This window comes from Mobula birostris, chromosome 26 (genome assembly GCF_030028105.1).
Source record: "Mobula birostris isolate sMobBir1 chromosome 26, sMobBir1.hap1, whole genome shotgun sequence".
NCBI classification, from domain to species: domain Eukaryota; kingdom Metazoa; phylum Chordata; class Chondrichthyes; order Myliobatiformes; family Myliobatidae; genus Mobula; species Mobula birostris.
The window spans coordinates 22,190,491-22,218,138 of NC_092395.1; the positions used below are offsets into that span (position 1 = coordinate 22,190,491).

The 27,648-nt window shown below is 43.3% G+C and overlaps 1 protein-coding gene across 4 annotated transcripts in view; it reads right to left on the reverse strand.

The window, feature by feature from the left end:
• The window catches only part of LOC140187957 (CUGBP Elav-like family member 4), a 588,861-nt gene that overhangs the window by 267,600 nt on the left and 293,613 nt on the right, over positions 1–27,648 (reverse strand). For all 4 annotated transcript variants that reach the window (XM_072243815.1, XM_072243816.1, XM_072243817.1 and 1 more), the window contains exon 3: positions 5,698–5,746. In XM_072243815.1, the coding sequence (XP_072099916.1) occupies positions 5,698–5,746 (49 nt within the window). The remainder of the gene's footprint in view (positions 1–5,697; positions 5,747–27,648) is intronic.

Genomic DNA, 27,648 nt, shown 5'->3' on the forward strand with positions numbered 1-27,648 from the left:
TATCGGGCAGAATGGTGCCACATCAACAACATCTCACTCAATGCCAGCAAAACCAAAGAGCTGATTATTGACTACAGGAGGAGGATACCAGAGGACCATGAGCCAGGCTTCATTAAGAGATTAGGGGTGGAGAGGGTCAGCAATTTTAAATTCCTTGGTGCTATCATTTCAGGTGATTTGTGCTGAGCTGAGCATGCAAAGAAGACACAAAGCCTCTACTTTCTACCCAAACCATCCAGGTCATGCTCTCTCCTTGCCATTACCAACACGTCTGCACAGATTCGGCATGTCATCTAAAACTTTGAGAATCTTCTGTAGAAGAACAGGGGAGAGTGTCCTGACTGGTTGCATCATAGTCTGATATGGGAACACCAATGCCTTTAAACAGTAAAACCTACAAAGCGTAGTTGGTACAGATAATGTGCTCCCTACCTCTGAGCATACCTACAAGGGGAGCTGTCACAGGAAAGCAGTATCCATCATCAGGGACCCAAACCATTCAGGCCTTGTTCTCTTCTTGCCGTTACCATCAGGAAGAAGGTACAGTGGCCTCAGGTTCCACACCACCTGGTTCAGGAAGAGTTTTTAGCCCTCAACCATAAGGCTCTTGTACCAGAGGGGATAATTTAAATCACCCCAGCACATAACTGATTCCACAATCTGTGGACTCGCTCTCAATGACTCTACAACTTGTAATTTCAATATTTATTTATTTTCTTATTTTTCTGCATTTGCAATATTTGTTGTCTTTTGGTTGTCTGCCCTTGTTGCATGCAATTTTTCATTGATTTTATTGTGTTTCTTTTTACCTACTGTGAATATCCGCAATAAAGCGAATCTCGTTATAGCACGGTGATATATACACTTTGACAATAAATTTATTTTGAACGTGTGCTTCGAAACATGCAGTGAAATGCATCATTTGCATTGACAACTGACACAGTCTGAGAATGTAGTTGAGGGACCCCGCAATCACCATGCTTCCGGTACCAAGACAGAATGCCCACAGCTCACTAAAGCTTGATTTATACTTCTGCATCAACTTGACGCCATAAGTACTGCGTCGCCGCAAACATCATGCAGAGCCGACTTGGATCCCTACGCCATAGCCTGACGCGCACCTCTCCCAAAATGTAACTACACGTTGTGGCAACGCAGAACGCAACAGCTGTGATTGGTCCACTTGGTAGCATCACATTTCATCCTACACTGCAGTAGCTTCCCATTGGGCGACTGAAGGGCAGGGAAGGAATTCTGGCTGCAATGCTTTCCATAAAGCTTTACAGACCTCCGAAATTATGAAGGACACATTTCGCTTTTACGAAAAAAGATGCTCGCTTCTTGTTTACCCCGAGAAAGACTATCATGACCATGAAGCCTTGCACGGGCAGGTGTATGCGCAAGCGCGACGTGCCCAAATTGCAGAGCGACGCAGACACATCAACGCACAAGTATAAATGCTCACAACGCGCGCAGGTTACGGCGTCGAGTTGACGCAGAAGTATAACTCAGGCTTAACCCTAACCCGTGCATCATTGGAATGTGGAACCAGCACACCTAGAGGAGACCCAGACAATCACAGGGAAAACATACCAACTTCTAACGATAGTGATAGGAATTGAACCCAGATCGCTGGGGCTGTAAAGCCTTACACTAACTACTATGCAACCTGACTTTTCCAGTCATTCCTGTATGTAATGCCTCTCCTCTTTAATTATTAGGCAGCTCTTCAAAATATATGTATGTTTGTTAATATGGATGTAACATTTTTTTAGGTCGATTTCCTATCACGGTGCAGCCAATTCTCACAACTCTCAGACTGAATCCTGAGCGGATAGTTCAAGCCAACAGAGAAGAGGAGTTCAGAGTCTGAATGGCTGCATCTGTATCTCAACGTACGGCTGGCATTCTCCTCACGACTGAAGTGTGGGCAACATTGCAACCTTCTGTTCTGTGGGCCACTGGCTTTTTAACACCATTCAACATCCCTGGCTAAGAACCAGCCTGAGGCTCTCTCACATGTCCCAGTCTAATCTGCTTGGCATCTGCCTGGGCATGAGGTGGTAATGCAATTGTGAGGCTATTCAATGTGAAGCTAGCAACCAAAAGATCACATGATGAACTTGTGAAATAATAAGAAGAATTTATATCAAAATCTAATCTTTTTAGTGCCCCGGGAATCACATTTGTTGGGAAGATGGACAGGAACATCAACAAAAATCACGATAAATAAAAGAATAACTAATAACTTGGGAACATTAAGTACCAATTTTAACTCCAAGTAGGCATTAGGTGGATGAATGGTAAGGCAACCATCAGCCAAGAGTTGAAACCCAACTGATTATAATTCCTGATGTAATTGTGTACAAATTTGATTCTCATTAGGATAATTAACCATGAGAACTCAGCTCACTCATTCTTGTGACCATATCCTCCTTAGACAATGTGCCAGTAAAAATTAACACCATGATTGTACTTTGTACTCCTAGCACCTTCTTTCCAAGACAACATTGCTCCCTCCTCTGCCCAAGGCGTTGTCTCATGGTTCATCTCAAAGCAGAGCAAGGAAATGACAGCAAGCTAACCAAAGAATTTCGACAGTGCACCCTCAAGGATATGGAATTTTTAGGCTGTCATTTTATCAAAGAAGTTCCATATTAGTAAAATCTTGTGCATTGTTAAATCAGAAGTTTAAATCCACCAAGATTCTAAACAAACTTTGCATTGTCTGCAACAGTTCATAGATTCTCTTATTGACTTTCAGATCAGTTCATCACTCAAAATAAAACACACTTGGGAGAAATTTGTCCTTTGGTTAGCAGTACTGGATAGTGAGGAAGTACTGGCCAACAGAGGTACTTGTCTCACTGCACTCAGTTCCATTGTCTTGAGCTGGAATGACTGCATGAGAAGTAACTCTAACTGGGTCTGATATTCTCACATGTTTAGCTTCAACAACCAGACACAAGTATTTTCCCCTTTCCTGTGCTTAAGTTGTTTTAACAATATTGTTGCTCATTTAATGAGATCAAATCCACAATACAGTAATACCTCTCGCCAATCAGCCCAACACTCCAGAAGACAAAGCTTGCCTTCCCGTATAAGATCCGATTTTGAGTGTGGGCATCCATGTGATCATTATGGGAAGGTGGGATGGGGCTCCATCAGGAAGCTCAATTACATTCAGACCCTAGCTCCATATTTGGGCAGTTTCAAGAGAATCATCCCTCAGAACCATACCTTACCTGAACTTAACGGCAGCAAATCTGGTAGATCTTCCCAAATATCACCATGCTGAGCTAAATGTCTCTTTCTTTGCCATAAAACTTCTGGAGTAATCACATTGTCAAGTTCACTGATGACACAACAGTGGTGGGGCTCATCACCAACAGTGATGAGACAGCCTCCAAAGAGGAGTTGGAAGAGCTCGAGGCCTGGTGTCAGGCAAGTAACCTCTTCCTCAAAGTCAACAGGACAAAGGAAATGGTTATTGACTTCAGGAGAACTTGCACTGCTCACACCACTTTACTTCGGTGCCACAGAAGTGAAAACTGCAAGCAGTTTCGAACTCCTGAGGGTGTGCATTTCATACAACATCTCATGGTCCCAGAAGATAGTCTACACAGTCAGGAGTGCTCACCGGCACCTCTACTTTCTGAGGAGGCCAAAGAGAGTTGGACTATGCACATCCATACTCACATCATTCAACTGATGTGCAATGGAGAACATCCAGACAAGTTGCATCATCGGAAGAAAAGGACCAGTGACATCATGGAGGATCCCATCCACCCTGCACGGGGACTGTTTGCTGCAATCCCATCAGGGAGGAGGTTACGTAGCATCTACACCAGCCACCACACTCAAAAACAGTTACTTCCTCAAGCAGTAAGGCTGAACAACGTCTCCACCCACTAACCCACCCCTCCATACCCCTAACCACCACAACTTTATTATTTCCTGTCAGTCACCTCATGCACAGACATTCCTGTGCCCAGCGTCACTTTATGGACATACAATCAATCTATGTATATAAGCAATTTTATGTATTAATATTTACTGTGTTTCTTTTACTATTATTATTGTTTTCTCTAACTTTTGTGGGGTTTTTTGCTGCATTGGATCCAGAGTAACAATTACTTCGTTCTTGTTTACACTTGTGTACAGGAAATGACATTGAACAATCATGAATCTTGAATTCCAAACCATCTGTGAGCTCAGAGGAAACCTGTGGTAAACCTGCAAAACCCTGTGTACATCAGACTGCCACTGGCCAATAGAAGGAAGAATCAGCACTTGCCCTCAAAAAGAGAATCTCTGTATCCACAAGATGGAGTGATCTCTGGGGCAACTATGTCTAACTTACATCTCCACAAACTGATCCTTCTTCCCAGTTGAAGGAAGGTCAGTGAGCCCCTGATGGAGAAAGCAAACGTTTCAAAGACAACTTCAAAATCAGCCTGAAGAAACTCAACGTTACGGCTAAAAACCGGGAAGAAATTGCACTCAATAGATGAAGCTGGAGGAAATCTGTTCGAGAGGGAGCTGCATCACGTGAGGCCAACATCCGCTGCGCCACAGAGAACAAGTGGCAATCTGCGAAAGGAGAGACTAACCGACTACAAGACCCAACCACTAATCTCAGCCACCACTTCCATGTGCCCACACTGCACCAGAATACATGAATCCTGTATCTGCCTCTAAAGTCACCTGAGGACCCACCAATAGTCAACCCCTTAAGGAAACATCATACTTCACTCAAGTGATCATGCTGCTACTATGGGGAAAGATTGTAGATTGGAGCAGATGATGCTGAACGGTAACTTGACTACACTTTCAACAAATGTACCATAAGGATAATGGGACAAATGGACTCATCATGCAGTATGATTCTGCAAGATTTCTTGCTGACTAGAGTAAAATCTGTGTTCATTTTCCACTTTCTGATGAGAACCATATGCCAGAACTCCCCACAGAGGCACAGGGGAAACCTAATGTAAGTTTAATACAAATTAATTATTAAGTACATTTGAGTATCATTTCAATGACAGTTAAAGAGCAGCATAAATGCAGTCACCATAGCTATATGCCACAAGTACACTTTGTCCCATTACCTCCGCCATCAAAAGTATTGCCCCTTACTTGGGTATTCATTAAGAGAAGTCATTCTTTCTCCATGCCTCAATAAACTGATGCGCTTCCTGTTGTGGTAATGAAATATGCCTGATGGGATGGTTTATGATCAAACTCCAGCCAGTGCTAGGTTATCCAGCTTCAATCAGGGTAAAGTCTGGCATGCAACAATTAGTCCCAGTTAATGATGCAGAGCTCTCATGGAAAGAACAGACTCCAGCTGCCCTTCCCTGTTGCTAATGATGAGCTATATGCCAAGGGTTGGATGTCAAGTAGAAACAGGATGGACCCAAGAGATTCTAGGAGCTGCTCAGCTGTGATACTCTCCCCCGATCAATGAAGCCAAGAGGAGTGACCAATTGCCTATGGCACCTCTGTACTCTCATTCCTCAACAAGCAGCAGTACCTCCAGAGAATGGGTAAAGGAGTAGGAAGATAGAAAAGAGTTGTCAATAGGGAGAGCATTTAAATCCACTCAACCAAATGTATTCAGCCATCATTAATTAAAATATTAAGGAAGTCCCACGGCTGATATCTCTAGCTCAATAAAATATCAGTTACAACTACCTCCACGACTCTCGCTGTCCGCAGGCTTCACCTGAATGGGTCGATTCATCTGGAAGATAAAGAACAGAAAGAGGAATTGTGGATTAGAATGTCTATTGAAAACGGTGTCTTTAGCAAGTCATAAATCACAATGTCACTTCAAGGCACTGGCTGCGCATTTGAAATCTTTGACAATGTCTTACATTGCAAAAGAAAAAATTAGAATTCACAGTACTTGCAGCAGAGTTATTTCCCAGACATTATCACTCCTACTGGAGGGGTTAGACGTTGGGGGAAAAAATTAGATTTGCCTTGACTTAATGAATGTTTTCTTCAAAGCCTATTATCTGGGTTCTTTTAATAAGCTGCTTCTGGAATAGTAGGTGACTCACACAACTCTTGGTCATCTCAGCAGTATTCTCACTCTGCAGCCCAGTCACTGCTTCCCAAGGGTGGTAGCACAGCAGTTAATACAACGGCTCTACGGTGCCTGCAACCGCCCTTCAGGGTTCGATTCCTGCCACAGTCTGAGAGGAGTTTATACATTCTCCGCATGACCATGCAGATTTCCTCTGGGTGCTCCAGTTCTCTCCCACCGTCCAAAGATGTACAGTGAGGGTTAGTAAATTGTGGGCATGCGGGCTGCCTCCAGCGTAATCCTCATTCATTTGATTTGATGCAAACAATACACTTCACTGCATGTTTCGATGTACATGTGACGAACAAAACTAATCTCAAGAATTGGGGCTGTATAAATCCAGCATCCATCTCCTTATAGACACAAGAGGTACTGCGGGTGCTGGACATCTACAGCAATACGCACAATGTGCTGGAGAGCTCAGCAGGTCAGGCAACATCTACGGATGGGAGTGGAACAGGAATTCCCATCCATAGATGCTGCCTGACCTGCTGAGTTCCTCCAACACATTGTGTGTATTGTTCTGTCACCTTATGTTAGACTAGCAATTGACATGATAATAATTGTCTCTTTGGAACACCCAGGCTGGGGTTTCTCTGTGGCAGAGTACTCTGTTTGACTGGGGAGTAGCCATTGACTCCCCCAAGTTACAGAATCCAAAGCATTTCATCTGCACTGACCTTCCTTAATTCGGGACACCAGAGGGGTAGATGTGGGGAGAGTGGGGACATGGGAGGGGAGGTTTGCTTCTGTGGGATAGAGATCCAGCAAGGGTCTCCCTTCCATACTGTATCTACCCAAGCAATGGCGTTCAATGAGTATGTACAGCAGGATCCCAGTGACATTCACACATTATGGAAGAAGCTCATCAGGGCAAGACCATAGAGATTTCGACACTGCAGTTTTCTGGACTCAACAGAGAGTTTAGAAATTCCAGGTAATGTTTCTGTTATTCTGCTTTCTATGGTCAATAAATGATAGTTATTTTTCCCCATCACAAACTGTACCATTTTGCCTTGAAACCATCATCATTTTATTTACTTCATCAACAGACGTCTTTTTCCCTGTTCTTCCCCATTGCTTCCTTCCTCCTCATCATAATTTCTCTGCTTTAGACTTGGAACATTGTTCATTTGTCAGCTTTAACGCAGATTCCTGATCTCAGCCCAAGATGTCGGCTGTTCATTCACACAAGAGATACTGCAGATGCCGTAAATCTTGAGGAACACACACAATAGGCTGAAGGAACTCAGCAAGTTAGGCAGCATCTATGGAGGGGAATAAATAGACGACGTTTCGGGCCATGATCCTTCATCAGGACTGAAAAGGTGAAACCAGTATTAAAAGGCCAGAGGAGAGGAGAGAGTATAAGCAGGCAGGCAATAGGTGAGACCAGGTGAGTTGGGAGGAGGGTGGGTGGAGGGGGGAGGTAAATGAAGCAAGAAGCTAGGAGATGATAGAATGAAGAGGTAAGGGGCTGAAGAAGGAATCTCCCCCCATAGATGCTGCCTGACCTGCTGAGTTTCTCCAACATTTTACATGCATTGCTCAGCGACCTGACGTGTTAACACTCCTTTTGTCCGCTTAACTCGGACTGACCTGCTGAGCGTTCCCAGCAGTTGCTGCTTTTATTTCAGAGCGCCTTTCCTAGCATTCTGAGCACCAACTAAGACTGGGGCATTAATGAGTTTGGACTGGCAAGTGGGAAAACAAAGGTAGTGGGGAAGGAGCAAAGGCAAAACTCTACTTATCCACTCGGATCACCTTAGGACTGTTTTCACCACTTCCACGTGTCTGTTTGGGAATAAGAAGCATTTGTGACTTTAAAACGAACCTCAGATGGGAAACCTCTATCCATAGCTATATGCTGTTCTTGGACTACAGTTCAGCATTCAACACCATAATTCCCTCCAGGCTCGACAAGAAGCTCAGAGACCTCGGACTTGACCCTGCTTTATGTAGCTGGATCCTGGGCTTCCTGTCAGATCGCCAGCAGGTGGTAAGAGTGGGCTCCCATCCCTCTGCCCCTCTGACCCTCAACACAGGTGCCCCTCAGGGCTGTGTACTAAGCCCCCTCCTTTACCCTCTGTATACCCATGACTGTGTCGCCACCCATAGCTCCAATCTGCTAATTAAATTTGCTGACGACACTACACTGATTGGCCTAATCTCAAATGATAATGAGGCAGCCTACAGAGAAGGAGTCATCACACTGACACAGTGGTGTCAAGAAAATAACCTCTCCCTCAATGTCGCAAAAACAAAGGAGCTGGTTGTAGACTATAGGAGGAATGGAAACAGGCTAGCCCATTTTGACATCAATGGATCTGGGGTTGAGAGGGTGAACAGCTTTAAGTTCCTCGGCATAAACATCACTGAGGAGCTCACGTGGTCTGTACGTACCAGCTGTGTGGTGAAAAAAATACAACAGCACCTCTTTCACAGATGGTTGAAGGAGTTTGGTACGGGCCCCCAAATCCTAAGAACTTTCTACAGGGGCACAGCTGAGAGCATTCTAACTGCCTGGTACGGGAACTGTACTTCCCTCAATCGCAGGACTCTGCAGAGAGTGCTGCGGACAGCCCAGCACACCTGTAGATGTGAACTTCCCACTATTCAGGACATTTACAAAGACAGATGTGTATAAGGGCCCGAAGGATCATTGGGAACCCGAGTCACCCCAACCACAAACTGTTCCAGCTGCAACCATCCAGGACACGGTACCGCAGCATAAAAGCCAGGACCAATAGGCTCCAGGACAGCTTCAGACTGCTTAATTCATGCTGACACAACTGTATTTCTATGTCATATTGATATTTATTATAAATTGCATATTGCACATTTAGACAGAGATGTAACATAAAGATTTTTACTCCTCATGTATATGAAGGATGTAAGTAATAAAGTCAATTCAATATATGGAGCCAGTAAAGAGAGAGAAGTCCTGAACAAATGGGTAAGCATCAGTGGCCTTTACCCCACCAGTATTTTCCTCTATAATAGCTCTGCCTACTTTCATAGAGAAATTTCCTTAAACCTTCCTCTCACCCCCTCCATCAGGCTGTGCAAGTATTGAATGCTTACAGACCAACACCTACATGATGAAAACTCCCTCCCTTTTGACTGAACAACATGCATCACTTCCAGTTTTAAAGAGACGAGCGTAAATGAGGTGGTGAGAGCCTTTTCTCTTTTCCTTTTCTCATTCCCCGTGACATCCCTGAATGAAATTTCTATTTAGGCTTGTTGTGTTATCTTGGCAGTAGATAACAGTGTGATCAAACTCATTTTAAATTCAACCCTTAAAGGCAACTGAGAAACAGAATTTGCTGGAATGATATGAGGGATATGGGACTTCATTTATATGAGGACTGTGGGGTTGTTCTCTGTAAAGGAGGTTTAATAAAAGTGTTTGAAATCATTAAGGGTTTTGATTGAGTAAGTCAGCGAAACAGTTTCCACTGGTGGAAGGGCTGGTAACTGGAGGACACATATTTGATTGGCAAAATAACTAGACACCAGGAAATAACTTTTCACATGAGTTGTTGTGATTTGGATCACACTGCTGGAGGGAACCGATTCAATATTAAGTTCTGGAAGGGAATTTGATACATAATTGAAGAAAAATAAAGGAATTACAGACTGTGGACAAAGTAGGGGAGTGGGATTACTTGTCTAGGTTTAAAGGGGGAGCACAGGACTGGTCGGCCCCCTGTTCTTTATCATGGCTCAATGATTTTATGAGGCATTCATCCTATTTGCTTTGATTAGGTTTGAACCCAGTTTACTCTGGGAAATCAAAATATAGTCCGGCTCCCATTCTCTTTGTTGGGGATGAACAGCTGCAAGCCTCACACATCCCAGGAAGATAACATTTCCATTGGGCCTAGCTCTAAGAGGTCTGATAAAAGCTGCGCTGAGTCTGAGGCATAGAAATGTTCTTAAAAAGATAACCCAAGCACTGCGATAAATGTGAGCACTCTCAAACATGCTACTGCTCCAGTTTCCTCGCACAGTCCAAAGATGTGGCCAGATAGTAGGATAATTGGTCATTGTGAATTGTTGCTATTGCTTTTTGAGGATAGAATACTAAAGATTGATCAACAGCAGAGGACATATGCGATAATATCAGGCAATTCCTTTTGGCCTGTTTACAATATGGAGTGGGGAAAGTACAGCATGGCCACCACCTGACCCAACCTGACTGTTTTATCAGAAGCGCAGATAGAGTTGGGTCCTGTCAAGCTTGGGTTGGGTTGGAAGGGTCCAGCATCACATCAGATGGAGAAAGCTTGTTTCTGAGCAAGGGCTCAAACCCACTGCAGGGTTTCAACGCATAATCCAGGTCAACAGAAGGATGTGAGCGTGCTGCATTGGTCTAGAAGCTGCCTAATGATAGGATTACGAGAGCTCCCTTAACCATCAGACACAGAGGATCTATTCCCTCACCCTCTTTTCTCAGTCTACCATGTCACATCAATCTAAGTGCACAATTTCATCAACATCAGCTCATCAGGCTAAAATAAACGATTCTTCAGCAAATGTCTAACATTGGTGCCATGAAACACCTTGAGGTATTTTCCTACATTAAATCACCGTATAAACCCTGGATCTTGCTGTCCTTGCCGTGTGTAGGACTTTGTTGCATGTTAATTAGCTGCTGCATTTGCCAAATAACAGAAGTGTCTGCAGTTCAAGAATGATTCATTGGTTGGAAACCACTTTGAAATGATCTTTGAATGTGAAAGGTGTTCTATAATTGTCCATTTTTGCATGCAATCCCATTAGCAGAAGACATTGCGTTAAATATTCACCTTCAGCGATTAGGCAACATATTTTCCCAGGTTGAAAGCCCAAGTTACTTTTTCTGTGTAGCCCATTCTGTGAGCTACTTCAGACAGTTAGGATGCAAAGAGGTTCATTGAGGCTTAATATATCAATGCCCTAACGTTCTCATTATGTGTTTTTAGTGTCATTAATGATTGCTTATTGCTGCAAGCCACAAAATTACAAAAGAAATTGAAGATTGAAAAGTTACAAATCAAAAGTTAGTTTTTTTTATTCTCTGTCTTGTTCTTGGTCTTCATGCAACACAGAGCATTCAGGACCGAGAATGCAGCTTGCTCTTCACCTTATCACAGGGTCTCCATTATTTCCAGAGCCTATCCCTCCCTAAGCAGTGGGTGTGTACCAAAGCAGAACTTCTTCCTGCTATTCTGCCTCATTCTTAAATCACTAACCCTATCCATGCCAATTCCATTCCTGATATGCCCAAGATATCACTCACAGTTAGGAATTTCCCAGCTATCTATATCTCTTTAACCAACATTACTTCAATAATGAATGCAACTTCACAGTTATATAATAGCATCCTTCAGTAGCATCCCCTCCAAATCACCTTACAGTTTCAGGAAATGTTTGGGTTCACGAACCTCACTTTGTGAATACCAGCAGCGACGATGAATGCAATAAACCTTGGACTGCTAAACTTGCCAGAGACAAGGAACTCATTCAGGACCCAAAAGCAAGGCCCCCTGGCTCACCAGCTTCAAAACACATGAGGATTGTGGTCACTTTATGCAAACGCAGTTAATCAAACTATCCCCTTGTGTTCAATGAATCAGTAACACCCAAAATTGTCACTTCCCACCCTTCATAAATATTCCACTTTGGAAACTTCGGCTATAAATTCCCTTGCTGAAAGGTTCACACAGTGGCCTACAAGCCTTAGACACCTCTGATCCAATTATAAATGCTGCTCCAAACATTTCCAAAAAGGAAGACTTTGCAGACCAATTGTAATACTAGTGTATTCTCCAGGAACCAGTTAGAAACACTGACATGCTTCTGGAGTCCCTATGTAAAACTGTCATATAAAACTAAAATATAGTACAGTACAGCACAGGAAAAAGCCTTTCTGCCCATAATGTCTGTGCGAAATACTATGCCAATTAAACTAAATCTTTTCTGTCCGTTCATGATCCATATCCCTCCATTTCCTGCATATTCATGGGTCTAACACCCTCTCAGACACTATGCATTTAAGGTGAGAGGGGAAAAGTTTACGGAGATGTGTAGGACAGATTTTTTTACACAGAGAGCGGGAGGTGTTGAGCAGGCAGTCAAGTGTAGTGGTGAAGGCAGGTATGAAGGGAAGTGAGTTCCCAATTTCCACTATCATATCTGCTTTCACCAATACACTTGGCTGCCTGTTCAAAAACATCTCCCACCTGCACATCTCCGTAAACTTTTCCTCTCTCGCCTTAAATGCAGACATCCCACCTCTCCCAGAAGTTCCGGGAGTCTCCCGCATATGAATAGTGGCTCCCTGATGCCCGCAAATTATATACAATATCACGGAAATCAATTTTTTTTGAGAGCGAGCCAGCTAGAGAAAGCAAGCGAGAGCGAGAGAGCGCATGAGCGAGAGAGAGAGTGCGAGAGAGCGAGAAAGCAAGCGAGAACGCGAGAGAGAAAGCAAGCGAGAGAGCGAGACAGAAAGCAAACGAGAGAGCGAGAGAAAGCAAGCAAGAGCGCGAGAGAGCGCGTGAGCGACCACGAGAGAGAGAGCGAGAGCGCGCCATGGCAGAGTGTTCCAGAAAAAAAAGAAAATATAAAACGTACGTCACCCCAGACTACACTAAAGTGTACCCCTGCCTAATAGGGGTCAAAAATAATGACAGTGTTGCTCGCTGCACTGTTTGCAACAGTGACTTTTCTATTGCCCGTGGTGGGTTAAGACCGTAAAAGCCATGTTGAGGAGAGTTTAACAGGTGGCATTTGTTCATTAGCATAGCTAACGTTATTTAAACTAGCTGGCTGGCTGCTAGGGAGCTACTCTATTGCAGACACCCCACCTCTCCCGGGAGTCTCCCGCAAATTGATGGTGCTACCTCCCTGAAATCAGTTTATGCAGGGTGGGATGTCCATAAATGCATTGACTCTGATACTTGATATTTCTACCACAGGAAAATGATTCAAGACCATCTACCCTATCTACAGTACACCTCTCATAATTTTGAGGTCTCTCTTCTGTCTCTGATCCTCCAGCAAAAACAATTCAAATCTGTCCAGCCTCTCCTTAAAGCTCATGCCGTTTACCCCAGGCAGCACCCCAGAACTTCAGGACCCAAAATGAAAAGTGCACACTTGTCAAAACCCTCTGTAAACACCAAAAGACCCCTCTGATGTTTTTGCTGACAGTGATAAACTTCCAGGGACCAACCGTAAATGATGACACTCTCCAAAGGACCAATGGTAAATAATAGAGGGTCATAGATATTTACAACTCAAACAAAGTTGTGTACATTCCAGATAAAAATGGATCATTTTAGTTAATCATATTTCTTTCATCTTTATTCATCACAATAAAGTCTATGACCCTAAATAAGCACATCCAGATTCTTTTCAAACTTACAGAGATTTCCTCAATCCTCTCAGGAAGTAAGTTCCAATTTCCAAAACTTGCTGGATGAAAAGGTATTTCCTCACCTGCCTTCCAACCTATTCATCCATTAACATAAATTTCCACCCCTTAGATATTGCTCTCTCTACTGTGGAAAATAAATCCTTGCCAGTGAGATGTCTTTCAGACTGATGCATTAATTCTGTTTCACTGGGAAGTATGATTAAACATAATATATCCTGCCTGACCTGCTGATTTTTCCAATATTTTTGTTTTATTCTATTTCCTTTCTGTTCATCCTGCTTAGACCTCTTATCATTTTATACTGCACAATTAAATGTTTTATCACCATTGATTCCATAAAAATGACCCTGGCCTTACCAATGTCTCTTCATAGCCATAATTCTCCTGAAAGTAATCTTTGTAAATTTCCATTTGTAGTGTTCCTGTATCCTTCCTGTAGTGTGGTGATGATAATTGTACATTGCACTCCAGCTGTGGTTTAGTTATTGTTTGACACAGTTCACCGTGAGTTCCCTTGCACTTGCAATCCTTGCCTCAGACAATAAATCGCTTCTTGTAAAAGAAGGGATACCTATTCACTGGGATACCTATTATCCAAGCCTAGCAATGTATCCATTCTAAAAGTGTACGAGCCATTGAAATTTCCTCTCTCCTTGTTTACCATTTCTACAATTTAATATATTTCCTTCTTAATGTCAAATTATCTGTGGATACAGACACAATCTGAGGTACCATCTGTAAATACTGTAGGCATTAAATGTGTTGGCGCGTGGCCAAGTGGTTAAGGCGTTGGCCTAGTGATCTGAAGGTCGCTAGTTCGAGCCTCAGCTGAGGCAGCGTGTTGTGTCCTTTAGCAAGGCACTTAACCACACGTTGCTCTGCGATGACACTGGTGCCAAGCTGTATTGGCCCTAATGCCCTTCCCTTGGACAACATCGGTGGCGTGGAGAGGGTAGACTTGCAGCATGGGCTACTGCTGGTCTTCCATACAACCTGGCTCAGGCCTGCACCCTGGAAGCCTTCCAAGGCACAAATCCATGGTCTCATGAGACTAACGGATGCCTATTAAATGTAGTTTCAAGGAACCTGGTAAAATTGAAGTCCATGGGCAGCAAGAAGAAAACAGTTCAGTAGCTGGAGTCAAACCTTGCTTGGTTGTGGTTACTGGAGGTCAATCAGCCCAATCCCAGGAGATCATTGCAGGAGCTCCTAGATTCAGTGTCCTCAGCCCAACTGCTTCCTCAATGAACTTCATGAGATCAGATGTAGGGTTGCTTCCTGATGATTGCATAACATTCAATTCCATTCACAACTTCTCAGCAAATCAAGCAGCGCCTATCTACACAGAGCAAGAACTAGATAGCTTTCAAACATGGGCTAAAAAGTGGCAAGTAAGATAAATGCCACAAAGGGCCATGTTATGAGCAACAGGAGAGTCCAATTACTTATTTATGGCATTCAGTGTTACTACCATAATATTAATTTCCCACCATCAATATTCCAGGCTGGACTAACCCACGCAAGTATCATGGCTACAAGGGTAACTTCGAATCACTGCAGTTTGTGGATTAGTAAGTTGGGGGTGTTGTGGATAGTCTGGAGGGCTGTCAGAGGTTACAGCAGTACATTGATAGGATGCAGAACTGGTCTGAGAATTGGCAGATGGAGTTCAACCCAGGTAAGTGTGAAGTGGTTCATTTCGGTACATCAAATTTGAAGACAGAATAAAGTAATAATGGTAAGATTCTTGACAGTGTGGAGGATCTTAGAGATCTTGGGGTCTGTGTCCATAGGAAATTCAAAGCTGCAGAACAGATTGACAGTGTTGTTAAGAAGGCATATATTGTTTTGGCATTCATCAACCGTGGGATTGAGTTCAAGAGCTGTGAGGTAATGTTACCTTAGTTAGGCCCCACGTGGAGTATTGTGTTCAGTTCAGGTCATCTCACTACAGGAATAGAGTGCAGAGGAGATTTACAAGGATGTTGCCTGGATTGGAGAGCATGCCTTCGGAGAATAGATTGAGTGAACTCGACCTTTTCTCCTTGGAGCAATGGAGGATGAAAGGTGACCTGACAGAGGTGTATAAGATGACGAGGGGCATTGATTGCATGGATAGCTGAAGGCTTTTTCCCAGGGTGAAATGGCTAACACAAGGGGACATAGTTTTAAGATGCTTGGAAGTAGGTACAAGGGGGATGTTAGGGGAAATTTTTTCACACAGAGAGTGGAGGGTGCGTGGAATGGGCTGCCAGCAATGGTGGTGGAGGCAGATACAACAGGGTCTTTTAAGAGACTCTTAGATAGGTACATGGAGCTTAGAAAAATAGAGGGCTATGCAGTAGGGTAATTCTAGCACGGTTACATGGTCAGCACAACATTGTGAACCGAAGGGCCTGTAACGTGCTGTAGGTTTCTATGTTAGAAGCTGAGTATCCTGTGCTGAGTGACTCAGACCCTTCCAGACCAATGAGTCGCACTGCCCAGCAACCCACTTATTTAACACTAGCCCAAACACAGGACAATTTACAATGATCAATTAATCTACTAATGTCTTTGGATTCTGGGAGGAAACCCGAGCACCCTGGAGAAAACCTGCACAGTCCACGGGGAGAACGTACAACAGGCTCTTTACAGATGGTGCTGGAATTGAACTCTGAACTCCAGAATGCCCGAGCTGTAATAGCATCATGCTAACCACCTTGCTACCGTGGAACACTATACACATTTGCCTGGTTTATGCATTTCCCCCATCTAACGGGCATAAATCAGGCACATAATGGAATCCATTGCTCTTGCCTAGAGAAGTATAGTTCTAGCAACCGTGAAGAAACTTGACACCGTCCAGGCAAAGTAAGCAGTTTGATTGGCACCCTATTCATCACCTTAAGCATTCAGTCCCTATACCATTGGCACACACAGTGGCTGCAGTGTATTTAATCTTGAAAATACACTGCAGGGTAGTTGTCAAGGCTGCTCTGACAGCACCTTCCAAACCTATAACCCCCGGCGTAAGGGAAGATGAGGGCAGCAGGCATATAGAAAGCCTCCACCTGACTGATACTCTGTAAATTACACTCCGTCTTTAAAGTGAATATAATCAGTCCTGTTACTCTGTGAAGGTCCTGGAACTATCTCTCTAATTGTACCATGAGACTAACTCCCCCAGAAGGACTGGGGACATCTGTAAATATTGACACATTTCTGGGGACCTCTCGTGAAGAGTCACCATAAATGTTTGCACCTTCCCAGGAATCTCCTATAGTCAATGATAGGATTCAGGATAATCCTGCAAATTTAATATTCTCCTGGAAATCCTCAGGACATTAGCTGTATATTATCACGTTCTTGAATCCATTTTGGGAAAACAGATCCATAAGTCCTTGAAAGCGGCATCACAGGTAGATCAGGTCATAAAAAGAGCTTTTGGTGTATTAGCCTTCATACATTGCAGTACTGAGTACAGAAGTTGGGATGATATGTTAAGCTTGTATAAGATGTGAAGGCAAATTTGGAGAATGGTGTACAGTTCTGGCCACCTACCTAATGGAAAGATGTAAATAAGATTGAAAGAGTACAGAGAAAATTTATGAGTAGGTTGTTGAGCTATAGGGAATGGTTGAATAGCTTAGGACTTTATTTGCTGTTGGTAGGAGAATGAGGAGAGATTTAATAGCGGATTAGAAAATTATGAGGGGTATAGGTAGGGTGAACACAAGCAGTGCACTAAGGTAGGCTGAGACAGAAACCAGAGGTCATAAGTTAAGGGTGAAAGGTGAAATATTTAAGGGGAAGCTGAGTGCCATGGAGGGCTATGGTGCAAGTGCATCTCAATGCTATCTCGACACAATAAAAGTTTGGCATGGATTGATGGAACATAGGGCTTATGACTTTATTGGTGAATATTTATAAACTCCTGGGGATCATCTAGAAAATTAACATTTTCTTGAGAACACATTGTAAAGATTAGTGAATCATGGGAATGTCCTACAAATTATGAAATGTTCCTGGCTATCTCTGTAAATACTAGCACGTTCCTGTGGGAATGCTCTACATTCTCATGAATTCCTAAAAGTGACCTGTAAATGCTTACAATCTCCAGGGAATACCATCTAAATACAGATATGTTCCAGGGAACATCCTATATATACATTAACACAATCCCTGAGGCGCCACGGTAGCGTAGTGGTTAGCATGACGCTATTACAACTCGGGTAGTCAGAGTTCAGAGTTCAATTCCAGCATCCTCTGTAAGAAAATCTGTATATTCTTCAAGCGTGTACATGTGGATTTCCTCCGGGTGCTCTGGCTTCCTCCCACAGACCAGAAGTGTATCAGTTAATAGTTAATTGGTCATTGTAAATTGTCCAGTAATTAGGCTGGGGTTAATTTGGTGGGTTGCTGAGCTGTGTGGCTCGGTGGCGTGGAAGGGCCAGTTCTGCACTGTATCTCTGAATAAACACTATTCTGAGGCCCCCTGCAACTCCTGATTCACTCAATGGACTGTGCTGTAAGTACAGAACTGCTTCAGAAAATGTTACTTATATGTACAGCATGTTCCATGGAGCCTTGAAAATACTCACACATACAAGAGAGAACCTGCAGGTGCCGGAAATCAAAGCAATGCATGCAAAATGCTGGAGGAACTCAGCAGGCCAGGCAGCATCTACAGAAAGGGGTAAGCAGTCAAGGTTTCCGGTCGATGAAGGGTCTCAGCCCGAAACATCAACTGTTTACACTTTTCCATGGACGCTGCCTGGCCTGTTGAGTTCCTCCAGCATTTTGTGTGTGTTAATCCAATACTTACATGTAGCCATTTACAAGGGTTCATGGAACATACATGCACGTAACATTTCCTGAGGACATTCCAGACCAGGACAATTATTCCTTGAAACTATCTATCCATTGTAAAACATATTTTTGAACCCCTTTCCAAATCTTGACACATTCCTAGAGATTAGTACTGTCCTGGGAGCTTTCTGTAAATACACTGGACAACAAAAATTTTGCTTCCTGAATACCTTTAGGTGTATCTTATGAATTTTGGGCTGCTGATCATGAAAATCACCATGAAATTTCCCTATCACGCACTATTTTTTAAATAAACTTATGTTTATTATTTCAATTCATAATTCAAGTCAATTAAAATGTTGCCTACAATATAAGCTGGAAAGTTTCCTATCTTGTCCAGGCATGCTTGGGCACGCTTAGGCGGTGCGGCTGCTAAATGGCAGGACAGGTTTTAGTAACAATTATTGGGTTCAGGACTGTAAGGATGGAATTTGCTATCACCAGGCACAAAAATTTCTATGAAGGATTTTGATATTTGAGACAGATGCTTCCTAGAATAACTGATGCCAAGATTAAGGAAAGCACTTTTGTTGGTCCACAAATCAAACAGGTCATCAATGACAGGCAATTTGAAGAATTTCTAGTGGGACCGGAGAAAATCACATGGAAGGCATTCAAGGAAGTTGTTGAAATTTTTCTCGGCATCTATGGAGCACCAAACTACATGCAGCTGGTTGAAAGCGTGATTCAAGCATATAAAACCATGAAATGCAACATGTCACTAAAGATTCATTTTCTGCATTCCCATTTAGACTTCTTCCCTGCAAATCTTCGTGCTGTTAAGTGACGAGCACAGTGAAAGGTTTCACCAGGACATTGCAGTCATGGAGAAAAGATACCAGGGCAATTGGAATCCATCAATGTTGGCGAATTATTGTTGGACACTTAAGCGAGAAACCTCAGACACTGAGTACAAATGAAAATCGTTAACAAAATATTTTTAACTTAGTTGAACTACTGCAAAGCATCAACACCATTATGCAAGTAAACACATTATATTCAATACAAGTTCATTTGTTGTTTCTCCAAATTCCTACGTGATACATGTAGTCTGAAATTATATTTATCTATCATAAACAAAAAAATATTCTGAGGAAGCAACACGTTTGAAAAAAATTGTTGTCCGGTGATATTAATGCACTCTCCAGTTTAACAGGGCCAATAGAAACCACAGCTACATACAGCAACAGAAACAACCTCCAAAAGATCAAAAGATATTGAACAACCAGTATCTTTTTGTGGGCTTTATACGGTACAGTAGGCACAGTTTTTCCCTTTGTTTATTATTTATTATCTATTTCTAACTGAAGAAACGGTTAGGTGTCAATGATTGGTGAGATGCAGAGTCATATTTAGGCCAGACCGGGTAGAAACAGTAGAATTTCTTCCTTGAAGACCATGTGTAAACCTGAGGTGAGTTTTTATAACAACCTGATAGTTACATGGCTGGACTTTTATTTATCCTGTTCCAGCAATGAAATCTCCAGCCGAGCTCATGGGATTTGGATTCTCATATCTGTATCAATGGTCCAGAACTCTGGTTCAGTAATTTTGATCTCTATCCTCCCAAACCTTAAAAGCTTATGTATAGTCAAACCTGTGTAAACCATTTTCTAGCAGAAACAACAAACTGGCCTGTGGGGTAAGAGCAGGTGAATGGGCCTGAATGGAAATTTCTTTACAGGGAATAGCATATGCATGATTTGCCATACGGTCTCATTCTGTACTGTAGTTTAAGAAGATAATGATGAGGATCAAATCTTAGTGACACAGCTCATGCAATATTTTGTTTTATCCATTAATAGCAAGAGCTTCACCTTACACCCCATAAAAGGCATCCATTAGTCTTGTGAGACCATGGATCTGTGCCTGGAAAGTCTTCACTCTCCAGGGCGCAGGCCTGGGCAGGATTGTATGGAAGACCAGCAGTTGCCCATGCTGCAAGTCTCCCCTCACCACAACACCCATGTTGTCCAAGGGAAGGGCAAGGGCCGATACAGCTTGGCACCAGTGTTGTCACAGAGCAATGTGTGGTTAAGTGCCTTGCTCAAAGACACAACACGCTGCCTTGGCTGGAGTCTCGAACTCACGACCTTCAGATTGCTGGTCGAATGCCTTAAACACTTGGCCATGTGCCCACAAGAGAATTGAAAAACCGTGTAGCCATAGGTTTGTTTATTTATTTATGAACTTATTTATTTACTTACTTATTTATTTAGAGACACAGCATGGAACAAGTCCACTGAGTTGCGTCACCCAATAACCCATCTATTTAATACTAAACCTAGTCACAGGATAACTTACAATGACCAATTAATTTACTAATTGTTACACATTTGGACTGTGGGAGGAACCCAGTGCATCTGGAGAAAATCCGCACGGTTTGCAGGGAGAACGTACAAACTGTTTACACTGGAATTGAACTCTGAACTCTGGAATACTCCGAGCTGTAGTGGCGACACACTAACCGCTACGCTACCGTGGTGAAGTGCTGCTGTGAGGACACGTGCTCATTGCACAAGGCATGATGCAATGGAATGAGCAAATTAAAATAAATGACCAGTTCATCTGTTTGCTCAGCTCCATCAGGGAGGATTGTTGACTGGTCAGGTCACTGACAGTAAACTCAGCTTTCCCTTGAGACCTTTAATAACAGGGCCTCAGTTTAAACCTTCATCAAAAATAGATCTAATTTTTCATGCTGAACTCCCTAAATAAAGGAAATTGCATATATATAGAATTGCTCAGAGAATACCCCAATAAACTAGTCCATAATCAATGAAATACTACTGACTGTAGTAGCGTTTAAAGAAAACATAGCATCCAATTTGTGCACAAACTCCCACAAACAATATGATAGTGCTATTGGTTGAGGATAAGTACTGGCCAGGGTAACACTTTATTTCAAAATAATGGCAATGGGACCTTTAATGCCCTGCTGAGATGGCAGGCAAAACCTCAGTTTAACATTTCATCAACAACACAGCATTGCATCAGACCATCGGCCTACATTATGCGCTCAGTCCCTGGCATGAGGCTTGAGTTCTTTGTTAGAAATAAGTGGGTTAATCGCTCCCTTAAAATAGCCGGTGAAAGAGAAGTGCGCTACAAATACATTAACCATGTGGCCACTATTATCTTCATCAATTCTCTATCTTACCAAGGTTTATAGTTGTTCAATTTTGTGTTGGACACTGGAAAGAAAATAAAAACCAGGAGTGTATTTTTAATCGTATTCAGCTACTGTCAGTAGCTGAAAACGTAAATTTCCACTTCAAACAGTACTTAGATATGGATCTTAGAACTCTGAAGGGAGCACCACCTACCCTGCCTGCTGCTGTAGCCTCCAAAGAGTCGCAATACAGAAGAGGGAAAGATCTGTTTTACTGGCATTACAATCTCATAAACACTTCCTCAAGGAGAGCTCCATAATAGGTTTTCAAAACCTCCTAGTATATATCTGATATATGGGGAGCAGGCAGGGATGATTTTGTTTAATGCTGATTGTGGCCAGCCAGCCTCACCTTGAGAATGTCTAAACCCAGCACTGGAACATTAGCCCATAAATTCAGCCGCCGTAAATACTCACTAGAACTGCCTGCGAGCGCAGCAGACCTGACGTTGCTGCCTAAAGATTCTGCACCTGCAGCGTAAGCCTTGGTGAGGACTCAGTCACCTCCTTCCTGATCGTACTGCTGCATCCCAGCACAGGCTGACAAGAGCTGGTCTGAATCTAGGGCTTGGCACCGTCGTTATTGGCACAGCACTGGTACTGTGAGCCCGATGACCCACATACTGGCAGAGGCAGCTACGCTCCCTGGAAGTGCTTTGTTTACACAGTCCTTTATTCTGTGTGCATTTATTGACATTTATTTCGTGGAAACATTGCACGCTGCAGTACAGGAGGAGACCTTTCAACCCATAATCCCACACGTCATGTAATTAGTCCAGAACAAACGGCTCTTTGCCATAGTCCTGAAAATTTATACCCTGCAGCGAAAAGCCTTGGGAAAGTTACTATTGAACGTGCTTGCAGTGCTGCGGTTCCAGGTATTGATGGGCACAGCTGCCTCCCGTGTTCGTCAGCCATCCATGCGGAACTCTTCCGAGGTGGAGGGCTGACCGAGAGGACCCTCTGCTCCCGAGATGAGCCTCCTGAGGCAGCAAATGTTCCAAGCAGTGACCAGGCCTGAGGCGGAGCACATTGAATAAGCCCTCACGGTCTTTGAGAGCTTAATGGCTTTTACATACACTTTCAACAGCAGTTCAAATACTTTTAAATAATTATTAAAAACTGTAAAGTGTTAAAAATCTAAAGTGCAAAAATATTAAAGTGTAAAAAAAATACAATGCGAAACATTCATCTGAGGTCATCTTTTTTCTATAGATTGTCAACTTATTTCAATATCTGCGGTCACCATCTATATATCAGCTTTCCCTGCCATAAAGTGGGAGGCACCTCTGGGGCCTCTCCAACAATTCAGTGTGCTGTCCCCCGCTCCAATGAAAGTTCAGCAGTCTTGAGCTAGATCATGTACAACAGAACCTGTCTCCAGCTGTGTTCACATACACAAGAAAATCTGCAGATGCTCGAAATCCCAAAGCAGTGCACACACAAAATGCTGGAGGAACTCAGCAGGTCAGGTAGCGCCTGTGGAAAAGAGTAAACAGTCGATGTTTTGGGCCGAGACCTTTCAGCAGGTCCAGCTGAGTTGAGCTGAGCACACACAAAGGCTGGAAATGAGTTGTACCACAAGCGGCAAAAGGCATTGTCTTCTCATGGAATCATTGCCTGTCAGTCAGCTCAATCCCACCCAACCACTTGCTCCATTTACAACAAAAAACGCCTCAACTTTCCTTTAGAGTCATGGAGTCACAGAGCACAGAAATGGATCCTTGGGCTCGATCCATCCATGCTGACCAAGATGCCTGTCTAAGCTCGGCCCACACAAAATACTCTGCAGATGCTGGGGTCAAAGCAACACTCACAACATGCTGGAGGAACCCAGCAGGTCGGGCAGCATCCGTGGAAACGATCAGTCAACGTTTCGGGCCGGGTACCCTTCGTCAGGACTGAAGAGGGAAGGGGCAGAGGCCCTATAAAAAGGTGGGGGGAGGGTGGGAAGGAGAAGGCTGGTAGGTTCCAGGTGAAAAACCAGTAAGGGGAAAGATAAAGGGGTGGGGGAAGGGAGGCAGGGAGGTGATAGGCAGGAAAGGTGAAGAAGGAATAGGGGAAAACACAATGGGTAGTAGAAGGAGGCGGAAACATGAGGGAGGTGATAGGCAGCTGGGGGAGGGGGCAAAGTGAAATAGGGATAGGGGAAGGGAGGGGGAGGGAATTACTGGAAGTTGGAGAATTCTATGTTCATACCAAGGGGCTGGAGACTAGGGTAGACGGTATATGAGGTGTTGCGCCTCCAACCTGAGTTTAGCCTCATCATGGCAGTGGAGGAGGCCATCTATGGACATATCCGAATGGGAATGTGAAGCAGAGTTGAAGTGGGTGGCAACCGGGAGATCCTGTCTGTTGTGGCAGACGGAGCGGAGGTGCTCGACGAAGCAGTCCCCCAATCTGCATCGGGTTTGGCGGACGGAGCAGACCCATTTGCCCAGGTTTGGACCTTACCTTATCCATCTAAACCTTTCCTATCCATGTACCTGCCCAAATATCTTTTAAATGCTGTGAATATATTTGCCTCAACCACTTTCTCTGGCAGCTCTTTTCATATACTGACCAGCCTCTGGTGAAAAGGTTGGCTCTCAGTTTCTTGTTAAACTTCTCCCCTTTAATCTTAAACCTATGCCTTCTAGATCTTGATTCCTCAACCCTGGGAAAAATATTGTACACATTCACCCAATCTAAGTCCCTTACGTTTATCCTTTCAGTAGTGGTTTAAAGGGCAAAGCCCACCAATCAGTTTAATATCCTTCCACCTGCCGAAGGCCATGATTCCACAGCTGTGACCCATTTTTGACATGCTGCTGGCCTGTTTGCACAAGGCAGCTTACACTTCGAGAGCCACAATTCTGCAGATGCTGGAAATCCAGAGTAGTACACACAAAATGCTAGAGGAACTCAGCAGATCAGGCAGCAACTGTGGAAAAGAACAAAGAGTCAATGTTTTGGTATGACATCCTTCATCAGGACTCTGATGTCAGCAGTTTGGTACAGGAGATGTGAACGAAAAGGCCTGCTGGACAGGCTTGCTTATTAGGCCTGCTGAAGGCCTGCTAAGCCCTCAGTGTTAAGGATGTTGGCTTTGATGAAGGTGCTGACATTTGCTTGCATATCCTTCCAGAGAACTTGGAAGATTTAGTGAAGGCAGCAACGATGGCGTTTTCCCAGCTCCCTGAGATGCCTGCTGAAACAAATGCTCTTTTCTGAGCTGTCGTGGAAGTATATCAACAGGCAGAGAGAAGAAGATTCAATGGAGTGCTCCAAGTTCGCTTGAAGAAATACAACCTCTCCACAGACCAGAATCTGATTCAGGTTTAATGTCACTGCCATATGTCATGAAATTTGTTGTTATGCATTTGCAGTACATTGCAATACATAATGATAAAAAAGTATAAATTACAATATACTGTGTATTAAAAAAATAATTAAATAAATAGTGCAAAAAAGGAAGGAAAAAATAGTAAAGTAGTGTTCATGGCTTCATTGTCCATTCAGAAATCTGATGGTGGAGGGAAAGAAGCTGCTCCTCAAATGTTGACTGTGTGTCTTCAGGCTCCTGTACCTCCTCCTTGATGAGTTGATGGGGGTCCTTAATAATGGACCTCACCTTTTTGAAGCATTACCTTCTGAAGATGTCTTGGATGCTGGGGAGGCCAGTGCCCATGATCGAGTTGGCTGAGTTTACGACTTTCTGCAGCTTTCTCCAGTCCCTTGCAATGGCCCCCCCCCCCCCATACCAGATGGTGATACAACCAGTTGGAATGCTCTCCTTGAGTCTGGAAATTTGCGAGTGTCTTTGGTGACTTTCCAATTCTCCTCAAGCTCCGAATGAAATATAGCCATTGTTGTGCCTTATTTGTAATTGCATCAATATGTTGGGCCCAGGAGAGATCTTCAGAGATGTTGACACCCAGGAATTTGAAACTGCTCACCTTTCCACTGCTGATCCCTCGATGAGAACCGGTGTGTGTTCCCCTGACCTCCCTTTCCTGAAGTCCATAATCAATTCCTTGGTCTTACTGACATTGAGTGCAAGGTTGTTGCAACACCACTCAAAAGCTGATCTATCTCACTCCTGTATGCCTTCTTGTCACCATCTGAAATTCTGCCTGCAAAAGTCATATCATTGGCAAATTTATAGATGGTGTTTGAGCTGTACCTAGTCACACAGTCATGGGCTAGAGAAAGCAGAGCAGTGGGCTAAGCACGCATCCCTGAGGTGTGCCAGTGTCCCCGAGGAGGATGTTACATCCAATTGCACAGACTGTGGTCTCCCAGTGAGGAAGTCAAGGATCCAGTTGTAGAAGAAAGTTCAGAGGCACAGGTTTTGGAGCTTGCTGATTAGAACTGAGGGTATGATTGAGATGAACGCTGATCTGTAAATCAATAAACAGCAGCCTGATGTAATGATCCAAGGCTGAGAGAAGATTATTCTATCCACTGTAGACCTATTGTGGCGATAGGCAAATTCCATAGCCAGGAGCTGATTCTAGCCACAATCAACCTCTCAAATCACTTCTTTACAGGAAATGTGAGTGTCACTGGGTGACAGTCATTGAGGCAGGTCACCCTGCTCTTCTTGGGCACTGGTATGATTGTCTCCCTTTTGAAGTGGAAGGAACGTACCCACTTCAAGAACTATCAGCCTCCTAAATTCCATCAAACACCTTCTGCTCCCCATGCAGAGTACACAGTAGTTCCCATAGGGGCCTCATTAACCATCTCAGAGCCAAAAAAAATAGAGTGGATGCAAGTCATCCTGAACCCTAAGGGATTGCAAGAGAAAAGGTCATTAAGGATATGACCCACCTTAGATGTTTCTCAGTAAGCTCCTCTGAATTAAATGTTTAAAACAAACTCCAGAGACTTAAGTATCAAACATTAGGCTGACTTTCCACCGCAGTACCGAGGGAATGTTACACCGTCCACAGTTGAACTTTGGATGAGAAGTTATAGTTAGATCAGGAACTGGATCTTTTAGGTTTGGTCATTTGGATCTGGATTCAGTCCAGATAAACTATTTCAAAGAAGAGTTGGGGACTTCGCCCCAGCACTCAAGCCTATATTTCTTCCACAATCAACATTACAAAAAGCGTCATGCATATATGCTTAGAATGCTTTAAGAACTAAATGGTACCATCGGGTGGAACTGATACATTTCAGGACTAGTTTGTAGGATGATACCTTGAATGTGTTATTTGAGATCTGCTTGAGCCTAAATCCATCCTCAACATAGCAACCATGAGGAAAATCACAGACAAAAGAAGAAGCACATGGTCTGGTTGTGATCCCGTGGGAGCTTTCTATGCAAATAGCAATCCTGCATCACAGTAGTGATTGACTAACACAGTATTTCACTGGGTGTAAGATACCTTGACAAATCTTATAAGGAGCAAGAGGTACTGTGGAAATGTAAAATTTTCTCTTAAGTCTTTCCAAATCTGGTATCAACGGAGGAAAATATTCCAACTTTAGAATGGAAGGTGATGTCAAAGAAAACTAAAATTATTTTGAGACCTAACAAGGTAGATGTGGAGTTGATGTTTCCCCTGGCTGGTGTATCTAGAATCAAAGGTTGCAGTGTCAAAGTAAGGGATCAGACATTAAGAAAAGGTATAAGAAGATATTTCTTCACCAACAGGGTAGTGAATCTTATCAAGTGGCCATGGAGGCTCAGTTGCTGAATGTATTTAAATCAAAGATGGATAATTTTTTTAATACTAAATGCATCAAGGGATGTGGTGTTAGTGCAGGAAATAAGTGCTTAGGTAAAAAAAAATCAGCCAGGATTTCAGTGAATAGCAGAGCAGGCATGAGGGGCTGAATGGCTTACTCGTGATCCATCCATCATGTTCTCTGGATCAACGATAATGTAAAACAATGACGGTTCTGTTAAAGAAATAACTAAGGTAAAGTAATCTTTAATTGTTATCATTACAAGGTCTACCTCTGTTGCACTTTATGGAAAGTGAAAGTCCATGTACTCTTTGCATTTTTAAAAAATCAGTGCACCTTATTTTGCTGAACAACAAGAAAAGCTGGGTATCCACAGAAGAACTGAACCAAAAGTGAAAAATAAAAAGTACAAAGCTCAAT